Source organism: Podarcis muralis, chromosome 2, assembly GCF_964188315.1.
Source record: "Podarcis muralis chromosome 2, rPodMur119.hap1.1, whole genome shotgun sequence".
Lineage (NCBI taxonomy): Eukaryota > Metazoa > Chordata > Lepidosauria > Squamata > Lacertidae > Podarcis > Podarcis muralis.
The window spans coordinates 59,628,883-59,649,955 of NC_135656.1; the positions used below are offsets into that span (position 1 = coordinate 59,628,883).

The following is a 21,073-nucleotide window of genomic DNA, read 5'->3' on the forward strand; positions in this document are numbered from 1 at the left end:
AATTAATGAGGAGTTAGTTTGTTAAGGAAAGTGAACGCATTCTAGAAGATTAACACTGCTATATACTGACAGAACTGGTTTTTGATACCAAGGCTTTGATTGCAGGCTTCTCTGTCTCTCTCTCTTTTTGGTTGGCTTTTTTATTTTATGATATCGTGATGGGGTTGCTTCTGTAGATGCAAGCTTCCTAATAGTGCTATTTATCACTGTGACAAAGGCTCAAGCAGAAGAAAGCTTTAACTGAAATGAAAGAATAGCATTTTTATTATTTTAGCAGCTGAGTGTGATATTACAAGAGAGTTTGAATTGTGCAGCAAATTGCAAACTGAGGCAAAATTGCTTTAAAGAGCATCCATATGTGTTTTCTAAACCATGATAAAGGCATTCGGTGATGTTTTAAAATGTTTTCCTTGTCTCGGCTAAACTGCTCTGATGTGCTTTCATATTAGGGCAAAGCAGTGGGATTACTATTTCTTCCAGATGCTTGAGGTAGAATTTATATATTGTTATGAAATCTAGAAAGCCAATAACACATGGAGCTACTTCACACATGATATTTACAGTCCCTCAATCATGGTTAAAGGGGTGGGCCATTAGACCTTGGGAGGCCCTCTGTCCTTACTAGAGCATATTCCCTCCATATGCCCTCCTATCCTTACCCTTGATTAGGTGTAATGTTAGCCAGGGCTTACTCTTAAGTAGGATTCAGGTTCATTATTTCTATTTTTTAACACAAAAACAAAGGGCTGATTTTTTACGAAAGGGTATGAGACATACAAATGGACCCTGAATGGGCGTGTCGTAAAACAAGTTAGTAATTGAAAATACTTGAGAATTACTTTTCAGTCCACTCTGTCCTGGTCACTTTGAATTCAAAATATTGCATTGAGTGCATGGACTATTCCAGTGGCGTTGCTGAGGTTCTGCTGTGCAAAGGATGGTGAGCATATACTTTTAGTTTGAAGGTGCCCCCAAAATGAAGGAATTACCAAAACTATGTACATAATCCAGGTGTGCATATTAGGAATCAATCAATCAATCAATCAATCACAAAAGAGGAGAGGACACAAACTATTTTTTTGAGATCTTTGGTGCCCCAGCAGTATAGGCTTTTTCTATATTCGTCCTCAACAGATTATGACTGGCTTTTTTCTTGATAGCTCAACTTGCTCCTGGATTCAGCGACAAAGTCAACACCATCTTCTGTCACTTGGGTTAGAAAAAGCAACCAGCTACATTAAAGAGGCTTCTAACTTGCAAAATTTGTCAAGTCTGACATATTGGGGGTGGGTTTTTTTCACCACTGTCCTTTAGAACCTAAAAGAGATAATTGATTTGCTAGGTATTTAGCAATTTTGAATATCCCTAGGTAACAGAAGAGCATTTCCATGTGCTGGTTCAGTGCTTTGCTATCAGCATTTAGGGTCAATTTGCCAGGCTTGCCTTGGCACTTGACAGTTTGTCCCTTGCAAAAACAGCTCAATTGAAACAATAGCTCATGTCCTCCTATACTGTAACTTTTATACAAAGATACCAATCTGAGCTAAAGCTTTTAGAAGGAATGACTATAGCAGGCACCAAATTGACAATAGACATTATCTCTATTTATAACTCTTTCTGATTATTCATGGATTTTCTTATACTCTCATGTTAAAAGGTGCATGCATGCATGTATTGTCTTGATAACTGTATGTACTGTATTTGATGTTATGATTTGTAGACCAGATATACTGAAAGCGATCATAGAAAAGCACAACCTAAAACAATATAACATTTAGTAACCTTAATAATACTTAACTAGCACAACTATGCAAAATATAAATGAATCTTAAAAACAGAGTTGGCGTTACCCTTGACAATTATTTAAAAGGCTTCTATCAGGAATGCCAGTCCTATTTTTTAGGTGTTTATATTTAATTTTTAGATATAAATATAATATTTTTAAACAGACATTTATATGGCACTTTGTTCATTGAATGCCCTTTAAATTTAATTCCATAAATCATGCAGTGGTTGATTTTTCTTATTTCTCTTGGGCAGGATTGGTAGCCAGCTTCAGAACAATGGTTTCAAATCCTGTGTAATGCTAAATTCTGCTTGGCACCAAGACATTGTGGATATGCTTGTATGCTAAGAAGGGATACAATTTTATTTAGTTGACCGTGATAATTTGATGGACTGTAAAATAGCAAATGTACAAAACTACTAAAACAGAGGAATCTTAGTATTGTGCAACTGCAACAGATCGGAGGGTGGGCACAATGTCAGTGGACATTGGACTGCCAAGTGTCAAATTTTATTTTATCCATGGTGTTATTCACTCCTGTATGAAAAAGGAGGCCATAGTTCTCATGGTGATTCAGGGGTAGCAGCGGCTTTCAATATCACAATATAGAATCTAAAATCCGACAAGTTAAAAAAGACCCTAGATCTGAAACCCCATAATATAACAGTTAAAGTACTGAAGAGAAGAAGTGAGAACATCAATGACACAGTCAAGATAGCCATTCATTTTTGAAGTTTCAGATATCCAGAGCATATCCACATTGCAGGCTTTTCAATAGCTTTAAAAATGTTCATAATCCAAAAATGGGCACATTGCAACGCACAAGGAAATGTGAACATTGTAGTAGACAAAGTCATAGGAGTGACCTCAGCTGTGCATTGCCCCATTTTAGAATATTTCCTATGAGATTAAAAAAAAAAAACCAGCTTAACAATATATTCCTTAAATAGCAGGCCACTGGAAACAGAAATATAAAATCATAGTATCTAGCTCACTCATCAACTGACTGAGCTTCTCCGTACATACCAACTTTAATATTAAGCTAGTTGTCAACATTGGTTATACTGAATGGGGTTTTCTTGTTACTTTTCATTTTAGAAGAATCCCTAAAATAGTTTAAAAACATATAAAGCTACATTGTAAGGCTGTCTTCCTAGCTGAGTATTAGCAGCCCTGACTGGCAACTGCAATCCAGGGTGTCAGGCAAAAGTCTTTTCTCACCCTACCTGATGATGCCAGAATTCAAATATGGTGCTTTCTGCATGCATGTCCTCTAATAACATGTTAGGGAGAATGCTAGACAAAAAATGCTTCCACTTAAAATTGTAGCTCTCTATGCATAATCTGTTTCGGACGCGGGTGGCGCTGTGGGTTAAACCACAGAGCCTAGGACTTGCCAATCAGAAGGTCAGTGGTTTTAATCCCTGCGATGGGGTGAGCTCCCATTGCTCGGTCCCTGCTCCTGCCAACCTAGCAGTTCGAAAGCACATCAAAGTGCAAGTAGATAAATAGGTACCACTCCGGCGGGAAGGTAAACGGCATTTCCGTGTGCTGCTCTGGTTTGCCAGAAGTGGCTTAGTCATGCTGGCCACATGACCTGGAAGCTGTACGCCAGCTCCCTCGGCCAATAAAGCGAGATGACCGCCGCAACCCCAGAGTCTGCCATGACTGGACCTAATGGTCAGGGGTCCCTTTACCTTTACCTATGCATAATCTTAGCTTCACTTTCCCATTCAGTACATCAATCTCTTATCTAAAACATATAAAATACATTCTGGATATCCCTATCATCCACATTGTTATTACTGTACCTTAAATTATTGTTGTTGTTGTTGTTGCTGGTGGTGCTTTTTTGTTATTATATGCTGTTTTTATGCTATTGCTAGTTTTCATGTTTATGATTTACTTCTGTCTCCTATGGCTTTTATTGTTTTTCTCATACAACCAATAACAGTAATCATTTTGTTATATAACTATTGGAAATAAACAATATTGCTTTGCCAACAATTATAAATTCACCCTTTAGCTGGCCCTGAAATGTGCTTAGGCAGAATTAGATCCAAAAGGATTCCATGCACAAAATTTAGATTGTTTTCAGGCTTTGATTTGGCAGAGACTTGTCTTAGTTGTCTATCACATTCACACAGACCCCCACCTTCTCTTCCAGCCTTCGGCAAAAGAAAGGAAACCTTCCCCAGAGGCACTGGAATGGACCAGCTAATTTAGTAAAATGCAAGCCATGCCCTCTGATGCATGCCAGTGCGGTTTGTGGCTCCAATGGACATACTTACACAACAAAGGTAATGACAAAAGCGCTTCTGTCGTAATTCGGGCATTTGCAAAAGTACCATTTAGGAATGTGAGCTTTCAAACCCAAGCCGTTTAATGAAACATGTAAGACTGTGAGTAAGGAAGGCTGTTACCCTGATGCTCCTCATGTCAACTGAAAGTGCCAGTAGTTCAAGAGAGTTCCTCTACACCCCAGACTGGAAAGTGAAAGGGGGTCCACATTTAGAAGCATTTTTTAACGGTATTGTAAGATTGCCAGATTGGATGCCAAACTTCCTGCACAATGGAAATAACGTGGATCTTGTGTTTAGAGTGTGCAGAAAAAGCAGTAACAATTGATTGAAGACACCTGTTATGTGAATCTGTGGCTTTATGTTTCCCTATATTTCCTTTTCTTTATGGTGTAGCATAACGCATTAAAATGAACGATGTGCACTGCATTTATATCACTCAATGCATGGTTGTTAGAGAGTAAAAACCTTGGTGGGAAGTGTAACATTTGACTTTATAGTGAAAATATAATTCACTTGGTGTGCTGCATAGGTCATATATATATTCTAAACCAGTACACCAAAGACATAGCTAAAACACTAAAGGATTTCCACATCTGAGAGCAGATAATGCAGTCAGTGGATATTTTTTATTGGCCTGATTATTAACGCCTTAGGTGTTGATTTGGTTAAAAAAAAATCACCTCCTTAGTCATGTTTAATTCAAGTGTTGATACCTCACTTTTTAAGTGGAATTAAGATTTTCATGTTTTGTTCTTTGCGGTGTACTATGTTGGATTAATCATTTATTCATACATTCATTGCTATAGACATATAATATACCCTATTCACAAAGGTTTTGCTTGGATATGATACTTTATGATAACAAGTCTGAAAACATAAATATAAAGAAGAAAAGATAAAATGCATCAGTATATACCATATAAAAAGTGCCCCAAAGGGCTGTAACTGTGGTGACCTAACTCACTTTAATGTATATTTAGCTCCTACATTGTATTAGCAAGTACCCAGGTGATAAAAATTGCATGATCCATGCACCAAGGATTTATCATCAATATCAAGATAGAGAAGTTTGGCTTCAATTGTGTAAAGGAGATGCCGTAACAGAATCAAGCGGATGCAGTAGGTGAGGGTGTGAGAAGAAATGTGGGTTAGAATGAATATATAGTGATGGGGGTGGTTACCATGCGGCGTGGTCTGTGTCCGGTCCAAGGCTGAAGCGGGGTCCAAGGCAGGGAGTCGGGCATGGTCAGGAACTCTGGCAGAAAGCAGGACAGGGTGCCGGCAGGAACAGGTAACCAACGATGTTGCTCCCGCAATCTGGGACTGGGCTGACTGGCCTTTATCTCCTCTGAGGCATAGGGCAGCCCCGGTCCACAGGTGACTCGCCTCTCCTGGCCTGGAGGCGATCACTCCTCCTGCGAGAACTTAGTTCCCTCCGCCTCTCTGCCCTAAGCCTCTGCAGCTCAGGAGAGGCTGGAGGGTTACTGGACCCAGAGACAACCTCACCTTCCCCTACCGGGGCTGGGAGAGGAGCACCTGCAGGCAATGGGTACTCGATCACCTCCGGAGCCAGAGCGGATTCAGCTGGTGTCTGCTCCTGAGGATCCAGCACAGGTGAGGGCCCTTCAGATTCAAGCCCCTGCCCTGGCTCAGCCTGCCCTGGAGGCGGGGACTCCTTTACAGGCTGGGATTCCTCAGGTTCAGCCTCTGAATCCAATTCCCAGGCCATCACACAGAGCCAGAGAGGAGCAGAGCTAGGGGAAAAAACCTTAGTTTTTGAATTAAATGCGGAACATGACAACTTGTGGAACATGACAAAGAGGCAATTTGACAATTGTGGAGAAGCTGAGTTATCCATAGTGATAAGACAGACTAATTTTGCCAAGATATGCTCAATCAAGCACCAGAGGGCAAGGTGTATATTGGGAAGTTTCATTGGCTGAGCTAGCACTTGGCTGTCCATCTAGGTTAGATGGCAAAATAACATCTGTGAGCTGTGTGCACATGTGTGAATGTTTCCAAAATATTAGAGAATATTTAATCATATATAACGAGATAATCCCAGAGTAACAATGAATTATTGTACTTGAATATGTGTTCTACATTTAAGGGAGCAGTCATAGCTTGGTGATATAGCGCACTCTTTTTATAGGTTCAGTTCCTAATATCCTCAGTGCCGGATTAAACCCTGGGGAGGCCCCTGGGCAGTCGAAATCTCGGGGGGGGGGGGGGCTTGCAAATTATATCTGAATACTTTTTGTAATTTTATTTCAAGAGCAAATAAATATTATTCTGATCCATTGTTGCAGAGCCCCTAATAGGCCCATAGGCCAGTGCCTACTCTACCTATTTGGTAATCTGGCAATGAATATCCCCAGCCAAAAGTATGTCCAGTACCAGGACTGGAAAATGTCTTTTCCAGCAAACCATGAGAGTTTCTGTCTGTCTGGGGAGGCTGTTCTGAGCTCAATGGACCATTGGTGTGAGTAAGACAGCTCCATATGAACCAGCACTTGCTTTCATATGGCACTTATGTATGCACCAACTAGATTCTCTGTTACTGATTCCTTTAAGTCTTCTTTCAAAAATACATTTCCATTCTCTTGTGATTATCTTGCTCTTCCATGCTCTTCTTAGCCACTTAGAATATGCTCAGATAAAACAAAATGGGATTGACTTGATAAATCCATGGTAAATGCCTTTTATTGTATATTCAGTCAATCTGTTCCACTGGCTTATCATGCCTTTACTGCATGATTTAGGCTGAGCCCCAGATCTTTCAGAAGCCCCTTTGATTATTTATCACTACATCCAAATACTTTTTTGATCCACAGCCATTGATATTGTTAGTTCACTAACCTTCTCTGGCTCAGTTTTGATTCTGCTAGTTATAATGAAGACGTCTAATGCCTCCTGCTGTTGCCTATAGCTGTCTGGGAAAGGCAGGCTCTTCCACCCCTCATTCCACTTTGAAAGAGATCTAGGTAAAATCAGTGTGTGGATAGGAGGCCAGCATCTCACCCATTGGCATCATTTCCTCCTTACCTCCTATATTAGGTGCATAGACTTGACAAGGTACATGTGCAATTATACCCAGCATGCTTGCAAGGTAGAGATTTCACAGGGTATAGATTTTCCATGCACCTTGTACATACATATGCTCTATTTGAAGAAACATGTGGAAGGTGGGGTCAAGAATAAATAATTAATAATTAATAATTAATTAGTGTTTGGTGATTGGTGATTAGTAATCCCACCACACCCATCTGATTAGGTTGCCCCAGCTATCTCCCAACTCCCCACATATTCATTCTACTGTGTTTTTATCTGTACAGGACTTAAGTCTTTTAATAATGTGTTTAAAGAATAATGTCCTATAATTCCCATTTCAGTGGTTTGTGGTCCCCACAAGGATTGTAAGGAAACTTATTTTGACACCAGTTTCTGGAAAATGCGGCATGGATGACTCTGTTTATTTCCCCCCAGTAGTGTACTATACGCCTTCCCATATGCTGGGCAATTATAGTTTCATTGGCTTTCATTTTAATCAAGTCCAGAATTCTTCTGCTATTGCTATTTTTTTCCTCCTTCTGTTGCATGTTTCTAGCAGGTTTGCTTGAAAATTTGGGTTGAAGTTTCTGCAGGTGACAGTTATAATGAATAGCAATTTCTCAAAGGATATGTCAATCACAGCTACCAAACACAGGATTCTTTAGACCTTTATACTACAAGGAAGTGGTCCATTGTCAGAGTGCTTTCTTGTAATAGTACTTTGTTACAAATGATGCAAAACAAACATGTATCAGGTTTCACAGCTTGACTTGGGTAACATTAAAAATCTCTGACTCCAGTTTGTTGTTTCTTTCAATATAAACTTTTCATCACTCACCCAAAATAAGTAGTATTTTTGTGCAGCACTTCTCTTGAAACCAGTTCTTTCACATGTTTATTAGTAAATCATAACAAAGTCTTAGATTCTCCAAAAAAATGAGCTAAAAGTCAGAATAGAATAAGAAAATTTATAAGAAATAATAATGCATACAAAAGACTTCGCGGTTTGCTTGTTCGGAGATTTCTAAACCACCTCTGAGGGTGTGTGGCCCTCACAAAGCACTGTACAACATTCTGCCACAAAAATATATGATATAAAACCATCTGAATAAAGCAATGTTTCAGCCGCGTTGTTTAAAACATGATACTACATAAAAACCACTGTTCCATTCCAAGTGACAGCTCAGCAGTATAAGGCAAAAGTTTATGTTCAGGCAAGCCGAACCAAGTAAGGAATAGTAGGGCAAGACTATTCACTGGCACCCCGGTACCGGTCAAGAGTCTATCTGATCCAGAACTCACAATTGCCCCTAGGCAACCTGAAGTGCCTCAAATCATTGATGTCTCACTTGGGCTTTGCATAATACCTACATCCACATGTTGCAGCCTGTCTTGATCCCTAATTCTTCTCATATTCCACTGCATTTCTATGGTACAACTTATAAATTTTGTAAATATGCAGATATATGGGGATGAGAATGTTATATCTACCACCACCTCAAGTAGGAGGGAAATCTTAGAATCATAGAATCATAGAGTTGGAATAGACCACAAGGGTCATCGAGTCCAACCCCCTGCCAAGCAGGAAACAATCTTTTGAAGTAGAATGCCTGCTTACACTCATAGAGGATTCCCTCACAATTTAAAACCCAGTTTTCCAGTGTTCTAAATGTGTGTGGAGCCTCCATATGCACAGCAGTTTCTCTGCATCAGAAAATGACCCTCCAACTCATGGAGAGTGATCTGAGGAGTGACAGAGAGGTAGAGCATGTTCCTATAGTGTTTACGGAACTCATTCAAAGGATGTCTGAAGTGTGCTCATGTGTCTGAGATTCTGTGCAACAGACAAACTCCAGCTCTCTTCCCAGACACAGGGCGGCAGCAGAGTTTGATGAATTGTCCCGGACTTCATTCTGAATTTCAGAGACCTGTCCCATGATCCTACCCCATAGGGCAGGCCAGGGTTCTTGCAACCACAACATCTTGATTAGCAACCAATGATCTCTGTATGTACATTTTGGTCATTGCACAAATTTTCCATTTTCTGGGTGCATAATTTGGTCCTTTTAGTTTTGTGGAAACCTTAGTACGCCATAGAAGCCAACTTCTACCCTTTGCTGTTTGAAAATTTCTGTGTTTGTAATGAGTAAATGGTTTACCAGGGCCATTCTCTAAGGAGAAATGTAAAACTGACAAGTGTAATGCAGGATTCCCCCCCCCACACACACACTCTAATGTTACCCACGTGGTTCTCAGCAGTGCCAGCTTTTATGGGCTTGGCATTTATTTCAGCTGTTTGACTTCACACAAGGTTTCATTTCCCAGGCAGTCTAAATTGTTTCAAGCAACTGCTGTGAAACTAAAGGTCAAGATTTAATGTCCTAGCAAATAAAACGTTGATGATTGTAAGTAATTATCAGGAAATTCTAATGCCTGCCCAAAATTTCAGGGAATGTTCTAGGCCTCAGCAAGCAAATGCCTTAATGAGCTTTACAAAATTCAGAACAGCAAAAGTGGCATTTGTGGATTATCATTGTTTTGAAATGTAACACAGAAGACACAATGCATCTGACATAATAGAGATAACACCGTCGTATCGTATAGCTTCCATGTGTATCTAGAGTGGAGAAAATTAGTTGTCCTCCAGAGGCCAAACTTATCAGAAGAGCTAAGAATTGGTGTCTTGGAACATGATTTGCAGGATCCCCTTTGTTGTCTGTTTGTTAGTCCCCACACCCCAGGAATATAATGTCAGAATGCATGAATATCCACAAATATAAAGGATTTATCCAAAACAAAGTTAACACAAACAAAAATCAGAAGGAAGACACCATGGGACATCATGCATCTCCAGGGTACGGTTTCAGCATTACATTTATTGCATCTATCTGAACTAGTCAGTTATTTCCCATAAAGGTGCTATAAAATCCAGTATACCCAAAACATCATTTTTTTGTGGAATCAGTCTCGGTTTTAAATCTAAGCACTACTTATTCTTCGTAGGACAATAAAACTGTGTGGTCCTTTTAAACTGGAATGCCAGTACATTACATGACGGAGTGGGTTTATGATAACCAAAGCCACTGTCAGATGAATATCAGCTCTTCGGTTGCTTTGGCTGTCCACAGCAGGGCAACCTTTTATAATAAATGGCCACAGTGTTTCTGTTTTCAAGCGCTCCCGTGGCTCCTACTGTGCTGTCAAAATTATTGCACAAACTGCAATCACACAACAAGCCACCACAGAGTCTCTTTCCAGTTTCAGCAAAGGTTGAATCTCACCAGCTTGCAGTTCTGTTGAAAGTTGTTGGCCAGAGGGGACAATGATATTTGTGAATTACTGTGTTCGTCCTTGTTCAAACACAGAGTACCTGGGCAGCTGCATGTAACCCAATTGTCAATAATGACGGCTGCATCCCAGCACATTCCCATTCGTCATTCTCTGGTAATGATGGATGGCGATGTTTGTACCATATTTTGTTGCTGTTGGTTGTTGCAGATTAACACCAGTAATAACATTTTGGCTTGCGGTTCACTCACTGGCAATCCAGCTTTTGTATCTGAAAATTGGATTTTGGATGCTTTCTGTCATGAAGCTGTAGAGCACACGGGTTGAGTACATAATAGCAAAACAAAACAAAATTCTGATGCCAGAGACTGACTTTATTTTGTACAATAATTATTATTTCAGAACATTTATGATAATTTTATAGAATTCTCCGCATTGAAAGTCTGGCACAAGTGTTAATTACAGTCTCATATAACGAACCAAAATCTGGACTTTGATATGCTACTCACAATAACAGTAGCAAGTCCTCCAAACCATTGGTGGCACCAGAGGGGGCGGAAATGATGGCTGCTCCCTGTGGTTATTTGAAGAACACTCAGATTTCACATACAAATTGTAACTGGATCATAAACTTGAAATTAAAAATAAGGCTGCCATTCTAAGCATGCTAAGTAAACAAGGCATATTTCACATTGGGGCAAAGTTTGTTCCATTCAGTTACCTTTTCACACACACACCCTTTCTGGTGCCACCATTCTCAATATTGTACCACAGTGTGGATTTCCAGTTCATTTGGATAATAAGGCACTGAGACTCTGCACTGAATGGAAACAATGTCTATTAATGATAATGGCAGTAAAATGGAATTGCCAACTCAATATAGCATTTGCCTGGAACAGCAGGAGATCCAGGGAAAGAGAATTTAGCATACATTCCTGCTGTGTATTGTATGATTCTCAAATCACATCCCATGATGCACGAGCTAGCAGGGTTCTAAATTCTAGAAGAGGAGGAAATTAAGAACTGCAAAGTATTCCTGGATTATCTCCATTTCCTGGACTTTGTTTGTGACAATATTGGGTGTACATCTTGGGTATAGCCTCTTTACTAAATTCATTTCAAGACGTTTTTATAGTTAAATGACACATTGTGGTTGTAGAGTTCACTTTAAAGAAAGTAATCTAAAAGATAAGAAATGTAACACAATGCAGTTTGTATTTTGTAGCTCTTTCCAAGCTACAACTTCTCCAGTACCCTTACAAACTTATGGCTATTCTTTAAAGAAGACATTCCCCTTTCCTCAACAACAAAACAAAAAAAAAAACCCATAAACATCTGTCGGCAGCAGTTCTATTCCATTCAGTGGAACCTACCCACCTATATCTGATATCACATTCAAAATTCATATTCTTGCACTTCTAAACAGACAGTGCACTAATTGTCAATTTGAAGATACCCAGGATCATAGCCCTATACATCTTTGAATTGTCAAGTTCTTAGTACACCGAAATCATAATTAAATTAATTAGACACTGGGGAAAGGCTGGGCGGCTTATTACTTCTCAGCTTGACCTTAAACACATTTTTTGTGGAAACGAAGACCTGGGCAAATGACATTAAAACTAGTGATGGTGAACATATGGAGTGTGAGAGCGGGGCTGTGCCTTCTGGCCCTTCTCCGAATCTCATGGTGTGGATCTTCTTTATGGACCGAATACACAAGTTGTATCCTATCACCTGCCCAGGGCTGATGCTTCAATGGAGCTTGTTTTTAAGGAATTGGATTTAGGATCAAAGCCTTTCCCTGCTTGTTGCAAGAATCATAAACCATACAACTGATGTTCAGGCAGAACTTTATCTTGTTCTCTGGCATCACACCAAGTACCAATTCATAGCATTTCCATCATACTCTTCACAAATGAATTACGCCAGCAAATATTCCAGGCCTCTAAAAGGAATATGTAAGCAATTAGTTAGCACTTTTTCCTGAGCAACACATTAAGCAGAATAACTGCGTAGCTGCCACTTTTACAGGATGTGTAATTAAGCTAGTTAATAAAGCAATTACCTGAACATGACGATGACTGTTCTTCACTAATCAGAAAATGAAAATAAGGGTAATCTTAAATTACCAAATACTTCCTCAGTGACTAACAGCCCTTTCAGTGATTGGAAGGTACACATAGGTATAATTATTGTGCCTCCAAGTATGTACATTGTTGTTTGGCAAATTTAATTAAATGATTGTAAACAAATTAATCCAATTATCAAGCCTCTTGTTTGAAAATAGGAACAAAAAAATGCCTACTGTTGTCATAGCACTCACTAATTCGGCAAGAAAATTGGAGGCAAGCAGTGTTTCCAGAAATTTGGGAGGGGAGACGATGCAGTAGTTGATGCCTTAGTGAACCAGTGAATTTGAATTTCTCTTTGCTTTATTGTATTCACCAATGGTCACCTCTACACTGTCACTATTTTATGAGAGGGATTTAGTCACATACCGGACATTTAGGTTTTCACAGTTAAGTGGCTTAGAATGTTTCTGGTGTTCTAGCACAACAAATCCACTTTAAAAAAAAACCTTATGGCAAAGAAAGCGACAGGAAATGAACTAAAAAGTGTGGAATAACTATTGATGGATGAGAAGTCACATAACCTCCAAGCAAACAGATCAGGTGGAATGTTCACTTAACAGGTTATCAGGACAAGCTATGCGTCTGCATATGTGACTCACTAACAATGGAGAACCTGCTTAGTCCATGATAGGCATTAATGGCCAGAATCAAAGGGAGATTGTGCTCCTGTATTTTTAATGGCGTGTAGAAGAGGGGAATTCCAGTAGTTGCAACTTTGCTCGCCCCAGGGGTGGATTTAGGGCTGTATGAACAGTGCACATGCACTGGACGCAGTCTCAAAGCCAGATAAGTGACTCACTGGGCTGGGCTTTGAGAAGGAGGCGTGAGGCTCTCACAAGGTCCTAGAGTCCTCCCCCTCCTTCCAAAAGCCAAGTTAGTGTTTTCCTGCCTTTGGGAAGGCAGCACAAGGATGGGGGGAGTGCGCCACTGCTTACCCAGCATGGCAGATGCATTTAGTACCTGTAGGAGTTTAGTGTTAGACAACTATTTGTATCTCTTTCTGCCAAAGTCACAACAGCCAAGTAAAGCTGCTTCTGTTCCTAGACTGTACTGTATCACCCAGTTTACAAAAAACACACCCATAAAGCAGACCTGGGAAGCAATGAACTGGTAGAATGCTCATACAGTGGTACCTCAGGTTACAGACTTAATTCGTTCCGGAGGTCTGTTCTTAACCCGAAACCATTCTTAACCTGAGGCGCGCTTTCGCTAATGGGGCCTCCTGCTGCCGCCGCAGCACGATTTCTATTCTCATCCTGGGGCAAAGTTCTCAACCCAAGGTACTACTTCCGGGTTAGCGGAGTTTGTAACCTGAAGTGTTTGTAACCCAAAGCATTTGTAACCTGAGGTGCCACTATATTTATTAATTATAACAGAAGATATTCAACCTGATTAGGCAAATTCAGAAAGCATGGGCAGGTGAGGTTCTGTGGAAATCTGGTAGGTGTCCTGCTCTGGCTCTAAAACACACAAGCAGAAGCTCTCTCTTATAAGGAAGGAAGGAATATTTACTCAGGCAGGTAAGAGTGCAGCTTAGCAGCAGACACATTGCTCAGGAATCATGGTTTAGGAGCTCAGGAGCAGGGCAAGAAGTTCTGAACTGGAAGAAAATGACAAAAATATCCTGACAAGTTTCCACACTCCATCTGCCAAGCTTTTAATGATGAGTGCTCACTCACCTTGTGGGGATATCAGGATTGCAAAGATGTACACATGCTCATAAACTTCAACCTTTACTGGCTGGTGGAACACAACGGTACGTAAGGGGTATCCACAGAACTTTTCTCAAGTTAGTTGCAACCCATCACCAGTGTGGAGGGGAAAAACCACACTCACTCCCTAATAACAGTGACATGTGACCAAAGGTGCAGTCAGTCAGTCAGTTTCAGATTAAAAACATCAAAGAGCAACTGTACCACTATAGAAGAAGTACAGAAAGGCCCTGACTTCTTAAGTCCCTCAGTGACACCAAGCTTTTTCCCTAAACATGATGTGCCTGCCTTTTTATTCTCACCACTCAGAACCCCCTATCAAATCACAAGGTTCTCAGAATTCCGATATCTCATGGGACTATAACTAAAGACCAATAAGTTGAAATGGAATGGCCACTGAATGATCTATCACACTTTGCCCTTTTTGGTTTCTACTGACCTCTTATCAAAATTGGGTTCCACAACTGTTCTAATGGAAAATCTGAAAAGATTCAGCCTCCTCTTTAGTAATTGTATCAGCCTAGCTGTTTCTTGCCAAACTGGCAACTGAAGAACCCCTATACAACATATCTCCTTTATTGAGGTGACTTATATGCTAACCATATAAGCATATGCTAACCAGTTTTTATATCATAATATTGTAACATTGACTTTTCTGCTCAAAATGACAGCATTCCACCTCACTAGGCATAGGGAATAAAATTTCCAGTTTAATGTCTATTCCTGATGGATCTCCACAGTGGATTTAAGGTGGATCTATTAGATCTAAGAGTCCATGAAAGTAAGCGGAACTTCATTATCTTAAAATATCCCAAATATAAGACCACTTGCCAGTTCAAATCTTTATTGTTTGTAGCAAACCTGCTTTATTTCCTCTTTGCATTCTTAGTATTTGTTTGCTTTAGTATGTAATAAAGATTTCAATTGCCCTTTTCTGAGGTCCCAGATGTCTTTCTGATTTTGTTGTTGTTAAGATTGGCGTTAAGGTTGAAATTGCCCAATATTTGAGATCAAGCTTGATCAAGGTAGCTGAAACTAAAGAGGAATCTCACTGGGATGATTAAGTCATGCTAGGCTTCCTTCTGTCAACTCTAGTTGCTCCTGTCTTAATGTAATAATCTAGTGTATGCTTCACATGTCATCCCCCTTCTCTTCAGCTTTCCTGGGCGGCTAACTCACAAAGATCAAAGACAGAGCACACTATTAATCCATTGAAAGATGGTTGAGGAAGTGCTGACACAGACAATAATAAACTATGCATTGCAACGTTTGACACTGTAAACAAACATCACCATCATCAGTGTAGCTGCTATAGCTTCCAAATAAATCTTGCAGCATTCCTTCAGGCTGTTTTTCACATCTGGATTATCGTGCTTATGTAGCATGATGAGTGTAATGGCACTCAGTAACCCAACTTCTCATTTGAATTGGACCAAATTATTGCTTTTGTTGTAACTGGAGCAGCTCCATCACCCCTTTAGCATCTCACCAGTTTATACCAGAAGCATGGAGAAGGCAAGTTCTTTTTCAAGTCATCCTGGAGAGAAGTGCCAGCCTCCCCCATGGCTACCAAACTGAGACCCAATAAGAGGCAGCTAACAGTGACCCAAATGAGGTCCAGCTGGGATGCAAGGACTAATAACAGGAAGTGCAGGTCCGTCCATTCAATTTGAAAGGTTCTACAGCATTATTGAAAATTGTTTCACCATATCTATATCTCTGTATCTATCTATTGATCGATCAATCAATCAATCAATCAATCAATAGTAGATAGATAGATAGATAGATAGATAGATAGATAGATAGATGATGGATAGATGATAGATAGATAGATAGATAGATAGATAGATAGATAGATGATAGATAGATAGATAGATGATAGATAGATAGACAGATGATAGATAGATGATAGATAGATAGATAGATAGATAGATAGATAGATGATAGATAGATAGATAGATAGATAGATAGATAGATAGATAGATGATAGATAGATAGATAGATAGATAGATAGATGATAGATAGATAGATAGATGATAGATAGATAGATAGATAGATATAGATGATAGATAGAGAGATAGATAGATATAGATAGATAGATAGATAGATAGATAGATAGATAGATAGATAGATGATAGAGATAGATAGATAGATAGATAGATAGATAGATAGATAGATAGATAGATGATAGATAGATAGATGATAGATAGATTAGATAGATAGATAGATTCGATAGATAGATAGATGATAGATAGATAGATAGATAGATGATAGATAGATAGATAGATAGATAGATAGATAGATAGATAGATGATAGATAGATGATAGATAGATAGATAGATAGATAGATAGATAGATGATAGATAGATAGATGATAGATAGATGATAGATAGATAGATAGATAGATAGATAGATAGATGATAGATAGATAGATGATAGATAGATGATAGATAGATGATAGATAGATAGATATAGATAGATAATAAATAAATCTACTGAAGTAATAAGCAGTAATATCCAATAAAACAAAGGGTTACTTGAGGATGGGATACGTTGGAAGAAGAAAAATATTACCGTACTGGTGAATGAAGCAAACTATAAGCTTCTAAATGCTAATGTGATAGTTAAATGGAGAGGATGGGGTAGCCCAGCATTATTAGTTTCCAAAACTGGGCTAAAATGCTTTGTAGTTGTGAGAAGATCTGTAGTTGTGATTTTTAGAAATATTTTACTTTCATGTTCGAAAGTGCCTCAGACATATGCATCTGGTTATATTAGGGGGCTATTATGTGAATTCTCGTCATTGCATAGTTTATATTGTTTCCTTTCCACTTCCTTTTCACCTGGCTTTTGAGTAATTGCTAAATTGGAAGGATTTTCACCCAAGGAACCAGTAAGATTCAGTGACATTCTTCCAATGTGTTTCCAGAAATTTAAAGAAGTAGCTCACTTTCTCCCTCAGATACAGTGGTGCCCCGCAAGACGAATGCCTCGCAAGACGGAAAACCCGCAAGACGAAAGGGTTTTCCGTTTGCGAGTTGCTTCGCAAGACGAATTTCCCTATGGGCTTGCTTCGCAAGAAGAAAGCCCATAGGGAAATCTCCGGGGACCTCTTTTAAATGCTGGCGGTGGGGAGCAAAGCCTTTCCCCCCCTCCAGCCTTCAGAAGAGGTCCAGGAAGGCCGGCAGGGGCCGAAAGGCTTTGCTCCCCACCCCCAGCATTTTAAAAGCAGTCCGGGATAGCAGGGAAGCGCTTCCCGCTATCGCGGACGGCTTTTGAAGGCAGGCGGGGGGGAGCAAAGACTTTCGCCCCCCGCCGGCCTACCCCTGCCTACCTTCCCGGGAAAGCGGAGAAAGGCAGCGCGTTTCTCCGCTGTCTCGGGAAGGTAGGCAGGGGGGAGCAAAGACTTTCGCCCCCCGCCGGCCTTCAGAAGAGGTCCAGGACCTCTTCTGAAGGCGGGCGGGGGGCGAAAGTCTTTGCTCCCCCCCACCTGCCTTCCCAGGGGATTTTAAATTGCCCCGGACAGCAGAGAAGTCCTCCGCTGTCCCGGGCGATTTTAAAATGCCGCCCGCCAGCATTTTAAGATCGCCCCGGACAGTGGAGAAGTCCCCCGCTGTCCCGGGGTTTTTTAAAATGCTGTGGGTGGGAAGAAAAGCCCTTGCCCCCCCCCCCCCCACAGCCTTCAGAAGAGGTGGGGGGACAGACTGTCCCCGGACCTGGTCTGAAGGCGGTTTCCATAGGAACGCATTAATTGATTTTCAATGCATTCCTATGGGAAACCGTGCTTCGCAAGACGAAAAACTCGCAAGAAGAAAAAACTTGCGGAACGAATTAATTTCGTCTTGCGAGGCACCACTGTACTCAGCTTAGATGTGAAAAATTCGGCAAATCCTGCAGCCAATTACAATAATGGAACTCTTTCCTATTTCCAGATATATATTTTAAACAAAAACTGATATTTTTGAAAAGCAGAAACATTGTTAGAGATGCCTGTGTTTTGTTTGGCATTTAATAAGTGTTTCATTTTATATGCTGAAGAGGGTCTCCCTACTCTCACACTCAACATGCAGTCTTTGGCAATGGAATTTCTGTTCTCTGTTGTGACTTATGATCCAAATAGTAAAAACTGACTGAGTGCAGACTTTCCCAGACATTTAGCATGATCTAGAAAAAGAATTCGCCATACAGAAGCAGGCTTCTTCTTATGCATCTCTTCCTAACTCAGAATGGGTATAAATAATATGCGTATTCAAATTATTGGAATACACATCTAAGTGTGAATGCCATCTATTCACATTTGCACTGCTTTTACTTGAGTGCACAGTTCAATGCTTATCACCATCATGGCAAAACTAGTTGTGTGTAAAATACCAATACTAAAGAGTGACTAGAGCAGATCAGGTGATAAACCTTTTTATTAAAAATAAGAAGTATGGAACTATCTAAATTCAGCATCTCCAGCCCCTTTGTATATGCACCTGGTGCTGATAAATTCAGGAGTTAATATGTGGCTAAGGAGGAAGGAAAATGGTGGGAGGAAAGATGGACGAGCCAACACAGGAAATTGATTAGTAGAGAGCCAATACAGTTCCTATTGATTAGTAGAGATCAAAGCTAGACACCTACAAAAACAAGAGATACGGTGGAAATTTTGAACTTTGTGTATTTTAATTGCAAAATGGAACAAAGCCAGAGTCTAGAGATGATTCTAAACCTAAATCTATGTCCTTTATCTGTTCATATATTGAACCCTGGCAGTAACTTGTCACAGGATAGTTAAAGAGGAAAAGGTGCCTTACGGCCAGTCCTTAGATGAGCCATTCATTTTAGTGCTGCCAGAGAGCTCTTGTCCAGATGATGTGTGTAGAAGTCTGGTTTTGCCTGCCATCTCAGTGTCTTCATAAAAAATCTGAAACACTGGAGCAATCTATTTAAAGAAAAACAAAGTTTTTGGAGCTATAGCAGCTACTCCATTTAGTAGAGAGTTTTGACCAATCCATCATCAAGCAGGAGGGCTGTGATCTTTGCCTTCCCTCTGCGCATTTCATACTATGGCATCCTGCAAGGATTGACAATATTATTAATGTATCATTATTTCATGCCTTGAGTATGGCTGTTGAAATAGTTTTCCTCTGAAGGGAAAAGGATCCCTTCTGTAACACACTGCTCAGCGATGACAGGTACCATTCAGCTCTCTCATCTTCACAACACCCCAATGCTAGCCTTTAAGTCCAACTCTGAATGTGGGTGTATGTGATAATACGAACTAAGCAGCCACCTGATCATTGATTCCTGGTGTTAGAGGAAAGCTTGTTTTCACTGGTTAGATGCTTATTGTCATTTATTTGCCAGGACTCTGCATACTCCTTGCATATGCATTGTGGTGGAATTAGGTACCTTTTCATCATTCCTTTCTTACTCCTTTTCAAGCCCTTTTGTTTGTGCAAAAATGCTTGGAGGTATAAATAAAATGTCTTGTGCGACTTTATAAAACAAGAAGTGTTTCTAGAGCTTAGCAGATAGCATTTCAGTGCCTTGCTGTACACATGACTAGTATTCTTCCATAACTCTTCTTGTGCTGTCTCACCTCCCAGCTACTTGATTCCCCATCTCTTTCCATTCTCTCCTCCCCAGTATCCCCTTCTACTCTTAACATCACCAAAATATGAACCCTAACAGACTTGTTAACATCACAATTAAAAAATTGTATTTACGCATTATTCATTCATTACTGTATCTATACCCCAACCTTTCCTACAAGATGCTCAAAGTTGAGTCCATAGTTCTCTTCATTTGATCCTCACAACAACCCTGTGGGGTAGGTTAGGTGACTGAGAGAATGACTGGCCCAGTGAGCTTCATGGATGGCATTATCCACAGAGGCAGCCATTACTCAAATAGGTATATCATAAGACAGGCATAGACAAACTCCGGGCCTCCAGATGTTTGGGACTACAATTCCCATCATCCCTGGCCACTGGTCCTGTTAGCTAGGGATGATGGGAATTTTAGGCCCAAACATCTGGAGGGCCAGAGTTTGCCTATGCTTGTCATAAGACACCGACCCAATTGCACCCTAATATTTAATCAGTGTCACTGATTAAATTCTAGTTAGTTCTGGCTAGGGAAAAAAGTCATGGGTTTTCCATGAAAGACATACCCAGATTTGGTTGCAGTTTGAAGTTACATTTTCCAGCTGCTTATTTTGGACTTCCCAAAGAAGGATGTAAGACCTAAGAGATCCCCTCATAGAAATTGCTTGCTGGAAGTTTGAAATTGCAATAAATTCATATCCCCTCTGTGAGCCTATGTTTTCTCCACTTTGTTTTGATGCTATAGCCTGTTTTCACTGCTCCTACTGTACCACTGAATGAGTAGATATGTTGACAAAGGCATGCATGCATGCATAAATGCACCCAGCATTGACATCATCATTGGATTGATGGACCAATATATCTGCAAAGCATTATATTGGAATTGTGGTCTTGTCTGACAGTTTCCCTTTAATTATTTGTCATGAGTTCCACCATCAAACTTTATGTAGCAACATGGGTTAAATTCTAATGACAGCATGTCTGTCAGCAAAGTGGAATGTACATAACCTTTTCCTGACCTTGTCTAACACATTATTTTCATGTTTTTTCCCCTTTGTTTTTTGTTTGTTTGTTTTTTGGTGTTAATGTTGCATAGACAAAGCAATTTATAGATTTTTCCCCCCTAGGGTGTTAAGGAATAGGTTTCTTACAGTTAGTTTTTCTTGTGTGGTTAAGATGTTTTGTCAGTTTATTGATCCCTGCT

At 40.1% G+C, this 21,073-nt stretch overlaps 1 protein-coding gene across 2 annotated transcripts in view; it reads left to right on the top strand.

Annotated features, from left to right (window-relative positions):
- SPOCK1 (SPARC (osteonectin), cwcv and kazal like domains proteoglycan 1) overlaps nt 1–21,073 on the top strand; it is a 405,646-nt gene that overhangs the window by 263,718 nt on the left and 120,855 nt on the right. For both annotated transcript variants that reach the window (XM_028718100.2, XM_077924543.1), the window contains exon 5: nt 3,954–4,086. In XM_028718100.2, coding sequence (XP_028573933.2) covers nt 3,954–4,086 — 133 coding nt within the window. The remainder of the gene's footprint in view (nt 1–3,953; nt 4,087–21,073) is intronic.